This window comes from Egretta garzetta, unplaced genomic scaffold (genome assembly GCF_000687185.1).
Source record: "Egretta garzetta isolate BGI_Z169 unplaced genomic scaffold, ASM68718v1 scaffold69, whole genome shotgun sequence".
Taxonomy (NCBI): Eukaryota; Metazoa; Chordata; class Aves; order Pelecaniformes; family Ardeidae; genus Egretta; species Egretta garzetta.
In genome coordinates this window covers 1,388,455-1,394,513 of record NW_009260790.1, presented here as the reverse complement: position 1 = coordinate 1,394,513, position 6,059 = coordinate 1,388,455, and the positions used below count along the sequence as shown (strand labels likewise).

Sequence of the window (6,059 nt, the reverse complement as noted above, 5' to 3'; positions counted from 1 at the left end):
GGGCGAGGGGTGGAAGCTCCCCCGGGAGGCCTGCCGGTGCTGGACCGGTTTTGAGGTGCCGTGGGTCGGAGTGGAAAAGGAAAGTCAGCCAGGGACCGTCACCCCTTCCCCGAGCGTGTGGGAAATCTCTGCTAAGCAAGGAGAGCAGTAACGCTCCATCACCAGGTAGAGAGTGGGCAAGGCGTGTGAAATTCCTGCAGGAGATGAAACCAGCATGATCTCTCCTTTTTCTTTAAAAAAACAAAACAAATCACATTTAATCCTTCAGGACTGTGGCTGAGGGTTGAAAAGGAGAAAAAAAAACGGTAAATCCCCAATGCCACCCCCATAAAAGCCACGGGATTTTAAATGACTGTTTTCTCCTGCTGTCTGCAGTGCAGAGGACACATGAGAGCTCTGCATCTGGAACATCTAGATTTAAGATGCTGTTAGAGTTGTGACTCCCTACTTCTTCCCTCCTTTGCCAGATTTGGCACTGCCATATTGCATCAAGTAGCACATCAGGATATTTCACCTGCTTTGTTCCTAGTGCTCTCCTAGGCTTAGTGGCTCGCTCCTCAGGAGTTTGGCTGCATCTGTGCAGTTCGCTGCAGTCTCAGCAGCTTCCCAGCGTCAGGACTCGGCCGAGATAAAAGCAGTGTCACAGTGCATCCCGCACTGACGACACAGGGCTCAATCTGCACACTCATCTTCCCTTATTCCTGCAGCACCTGGCCCTAGAACTCAGGGCAGCAGGGAGCTGTTGGGAGCCAGAGTGCAGAATTAGCACGTGAAGTTAAAGCACACGCTTCTGACGTAATTGCTCAAATTCTAAGGCCGTAGAAAAAGCAATATTAGAGAACATCAACTGAGTTATTTTCAGTTCTCCTCAGACCTATACTTTATACAGGCTCATGACTAAGGAGATTAAGTGCCAGCCCCTTGAGGCATACAGAACGAGCCATTGCAAGTGTGGTTGGCAAGATGCTCACCACTGACATTTCGGTACTGCTCTGCAGCATTTGTTACCAGTGACGTTCTTAAAGGCAGAACAAACATGCAGATGTCTCCCCCTGCAGAGGAAATAGTTACTAGGAAGCTGATTTTTGTAGCAGCAGAGATTTCTGGAAGGACTCATTCCAGTCTGGGAAACTACTAACTGTCCACAATTGCAGATGTCGACTACTTGCATTCCATGAATGGATTTTACTAAGGGCTTCACTTAGAACATAAAATATTAATGTGCTCATGTACTTCAGGATATTAACAAGGGTCAGGAGGCCTTGAGGTTAGGAAGAAATCTACACCCCCAAAATCATGCTTTCAGATAAGATGCTTATTTTCCCTTTTTTTCTAATGCATCAGTGTTTGACACCACTGAGGGTGGGGAACCCCATGTCTGAAGGACCCCTCTGTCACCACTCCTTTCCCCCTCCTTTCTCAGAAAGCTTCAGCCAGCCAGGCCCAAGGATGGAGTCCCTCCCTGAAGCAGTCCTCATCAGAATCCTGGCTTCCATACCTGCGGTGGATTTGGTGCTGGCGTGCCGCCTGGTCTGCTGCCAGTGGAAGAACCTGATCGAAGGGGCTGCGCTTTGGATCCTGAAGTGTCAGCAGAAAGGGCTCACTGGAGCAGAGTCACAGGATAGTGCAGAGAACTGGCAAAACTTCTACTTCCTGAGTAAGAAAAAGAAGAATCTCATCAAGAACCCATGTGGTGAAGGTGAGAGACAAGCATAACAAGCCCCAAGATTTCATAGAGATGACCAGTCACCGGGAATTGGGCACCTCCAGTCTTTGAAAAAAGATTTTAGCTTCTATCAGGTTGCAGCATTTTCTTCTTGCCTAAGTCAAATCACCTAATGCATGCAGCCAAATCACTTAATGGGCATGAAGGCCTCTGGTAGTCACAGCCTCTGTAAAGGGCTCTACTTGACATCAACTTTATATAAGCCCCTAGAGGGATCAGAATCACATTTGAGAGACAAAAATGTCCTTTGCAGAACCCCTGTCCAGTGCAGTATAGGTAGTAGCACCTGGGTTTCCAGACTGCTTCTTGCCAAACCGTGACAGGAAAGACCAAGCCTTTCCCTGCTCAGGAGCTGGTCTGCCCTTAGCAAACCAGGCACTTCAGGCTTCCTCGAAGCAGCTCAGCCAAATCTTGTTTGTGCCCTCCTCGCTACAGCCCGTGTTACAGAGCTGTGCACATACTCCATGTGCCATTATTCTGATAATCTAGGAACTTTGCTTGCCAGATCTACAAGATGCTTAGCAATAAGCAGCAGTAACCAACACCTCATAACCCAAGCAGCAGCAAAGACATTTCACACATCATAGACCAAAGCAATATCAACACAGCTTCTCCATTTTGTTTACAGATTATTCTTCTGCAAGCTTTTCCAACATCCACGTTCCCTCTGGCTAAGACCAGGAAAAACCCAATTATTAGGGCCATACTGCTTCAGAAATACCACTTAGCAATTTAGAAAATTTAGAAATAAAGCAATCGGCACCTCTCCCCAGGCTATTCCTATGTTGACACTGAAAGTGCTGACACACAGTTCAAAATACCTAAATAATTTCACTGGAGTACTTTGTTAAATAAACCCACGCATACATAGCCATTTGGGGAGGGAATGTTAAAGTCTGTTAATATTAAGTTCAAGATTAAGCAAAGGGTTTTGCCTGACAAACAGCTTCATAGCCTACATACAGAATTAGTGCTGCACCTAACAGCACACCTCCTGCAGGCCGGAGAAAGGTTCCGGTGGGAGAAGGTCAGGTTCCTCAGGCCCACAGAAACTAAGACTCATCCGAGTCTCTTTTCTGCTATTTGCAGAAGACTTGCAGCACTGGGGAGAGGTAGAGAATGGAGGTGATGGCTGGAAAATTGAAGAGCTCCCTGGGGACTTTGGAAAAGAATTCCCTAGTGAAGAAGTCCATAAATACTTTGTTACATCTTATGAGTAAGGCTGCTTTCTTCTCTTATTCAGGGAAGGGGACATTTTTGGTTCCCCCAGTCCCAGGAGACTGTGATACCAATTAACATCTCGCATTTCAGGTGGTGCCGAAAGGCTCAGGTCATTGACCTCAGGGCTGAGGGCTACTGGGAAGAGCTGATGGATACAACCCAGCCCAAAGTTGTGGTAAAAGACTGGTAAGTAGCAAGGATGCCTCAGAAGGCAGGCAGAGAGTCAAGAAAGAGAAGGAAGGGCAGGGAGGGCTTATACATGTACTGGGCCTTAAAACCTCAGCTGCCAGATCCCCTAGCTGTGGGACAGGGCTGGGTCTTGGCTTAGAGAGCCACCAGCAGCTCCCACAAGTTTCAAACTGTTGGTGCATATGGCCTCTAAAGACCAGGTTCCTGTTGTGAATGAGGGGAGGTGGTGGGTTGGGGTAAGAACCATTACAGATTTCCATCTCAAACCAAGGCCCCAGTAACTTGATGAGATTGGTGGAGCCTGCATTCACCCAGATGCAGTTGCATGCTCTGGCTCTGCTGAGTTCACACAGGTAAGACAAGCAGCTTGGATCTCCTTGCAGGTATGCAGGACGCAGTGATGCCGGCTGCCTCTATGAGCTCTGTGTGAAGCTGCTCTCAGAGAATGAGGATGTTCTGGCTGAGTACAGAAGTGAGACTATTGCCATCCCACAGGACAATGACGCCAACTGGACTGAGGTGAGTTACAGCTGTGGGCTTGGCAGGTGACACCCAACCTGCATGAATAGGGAATGTTTTCAAGCAGAGAGAAGCAGGAGAGTTCTCCTGGAGGAGGCGGCGGCTCTGTCATGTGTTCTGTGGAGCCATGACCCTGTGTGTGAAGAAAGGGGTTATACTCGGAGGCTACCTTACATAAAATGTAGAAACTTGCTGAGCCACAGCTGCAGGTGGAAGATGAAGGAGATGCCCATCTGGGAGAGGTTCAATGGCCTCTGAACAGCAATGGGATCAAAGCTCCTCCCAGTAACTCCCACTGTAAATGTCCTCATTGTTACCCACCCTGGTAGGTATGACGCGGGCAGGTGGGGTTGAAGGCTCTGTGCGCTAAAGACGAGTAGGGTTCATGGTGGTTTGACGCTTACCACTTTGTCTCTTGTCCCAAAGATCTCCCACACCTTTTCCAACTATGGGCCTGGGGTCCGCTTTGTCCGCTTTGAACACGGTGGCCAGGACACGCTATTCTGGAAGGGATGGTATGGTGTACGTGTTACCAACAGCAGCGTGACAGTGGAGCCGTAGCTGTGTTGAACTGGGGCCTGCATGCTGCAGCTGACTTCCCTCAGGGCATCCCATGGCCTTTGGATGGTTACTGCATGGTGCTGCTTCTGGGCTGTAAAGCATACAACCTTTCTGTGTATGAATGCGCGTGCAAGATGCCAGGGGCCACCATCCATCTTTCCTCAAGGGGACTATGCAAAGAATGCAAATAGATTTGTGAATGCACCACATTAGACTCAGCCTCACCACTTGCACTGATGACTCTGTCAGACATGAGATCACCTAAAATCCTGCAGACCTTACTTCTCGCCTAAGCCACTAACCCCTAGCACCTGGCCCAATCTAGACACCTCTCCTGCCTGCTTCCCAGACTTGAGCACTCCTCAGCTACAAGCAGTACCTTGGGCATATTTTCTGGAATAGAAAGCGGGAAAAAAGGAAGAAAGAAAAGCATAGACCTTATGTCTGAGAACATACCAGGGAAACCCAGAGCCCCGTCACATCTCTGTCACCAACTGCTTCCATGACTTGCAGTAAGAACCTTAGCTTCTCCCATTTATGAACAATAGATGTCATTGCTTGCCTCACAGGAGCTCTAGTTTGGCTGCCAAGTGCTTCATTTTTAGTGATGATAATGCAAAGCAACAGGGATTGGATCCTTTTCTCTTACACTGATCCCAACATCCATTTATTGAGGAAAGTGTCAGGAGCTGAAACCTCTCTGGTGTCCAACCCTGGAGCTTCATTTGGCTCCCTCAGACAGACAGCAACTGAGCGTAATTGCTGGGAGAGAGATGACAAGGACTTAGGGAAATGGGCTAGAAGCAAACTGGGGAAGGGATCCGGGAACAAATGAAAACAAATTCATCTACCCCTGCCTGGCCTCTGCATGCTTCATGCAACAAGCACCCTGGTCACACAGTGTGACTCTTTGCAGGCAGGAGATATTCTTCACACAGAAAGCTGTTGTTGGCCCCACTTGATCTCAGTTCTTCCTGATACTAACAGCGTCTGCAAAAAGTGCACGTCTGCCTCCGCTCCACATGCTCGCTGACAAGACAAGCACTTCGTACATACTCCCACTAGTGCCTCGGTATCACTCAGGGCTGTGAGCCACCATCCTGAACAAAGACACCTGAGCTTCCCTGAGCCAAGCCTGTCCCTGCCAGTCAGTCCTCTCAGAAGAACATCCCCTTAATAGAGCTGGTGTTGCCTAGAGAGATAGGCACTTACATTTTTGTGTCCATCTGTCTTCCCTTCCTGGGCTGCCAGCACATACATACTTGAATGCCACTTTGCATCAAAGTGCGCCATTACAAATGCAGCGTACTCCTATTACCTGCAGCCAAAGGAGAGAGCTTCTGGGCTGGTCACTTTGTGCACGCTCTGCTTCATCGGGCTTTCTGCACTGCTGCACCTGGATGCTTAGGGCACACTGGCCTTCCAAACCACAGCTGTGCCAAGCCAGAGTCCAGGCAAACTTAATAAAATGACACAGTTGTGTGCGGATCTTCCCTTGTGTGCTGGGTATTTGTGTCCTGTGCTTAAGCATGCTTTTTCCGTTATGTGGAGTGATGTCAACCAGTCCTATCCAAACCCAGGAGTCATATCTTGTATAATACCATGAGTCTCCCAGAAAGAGGTTCTGTTCCCCAACCATGCAGCCTGAACCTGTCGGAAGCACTTCATGGGCAACAGGTTACAGAGCAGCAGCAGGCAGAGGGGCACTTAAAACGTAGTGGGAATTCATGGAAGGCATAGAGGAGGTCTAGGAAGGCTCCTACACAGCCCAGCCCCAGTCATCTGTAACTGTAGCTCTACTGTGAGCTTAGCCTTGGTTCTGACCCAGGAGAAACCAGAACTA

The 6,059-nt window shown here is 48.8% G+C and overlaps 1 protein-coding gene across 1 annotated transcript in view; it reads left to right on the top strand.

The window, feature by feature from the left end:
• LOC104133080 (F-box only protein 2) overlaps positions 1-4,904 on the top strand; it is a 9,880-nt gene extending 4,976 nt beyond the window's left edge. Inside the window, exons 3-7 of the mRNA XM_009646450.2 lie at positions 1,424-1,699; positions 2,816-2,942; positions 3,038-3,133; positions 3,520-3,655; positions 4,082-4,904. Coding sequence (XP_009644745.1) covers positions 1,450-1,699; positions 2,816-2,942; positions 3,038-3,133; positions 3,520-3,655; positions 4,082-4,216 — 744 coding nt within the window. The 5' untranslated portion in view covers positions 1,424-1,449 and the 3' untranslated portion in view covers positions 4,217-4,904. The remainder of the gene's footprint in view (positions 1-1,423; positions 1,700-2,815; positions 2,943-3,037; positions 3,134-3,519; positions 3,656-4,081) is intronic.
• The last annotated feature ends 1,155 nt before the right edge of the window (positions 4,905-6,059 follow it).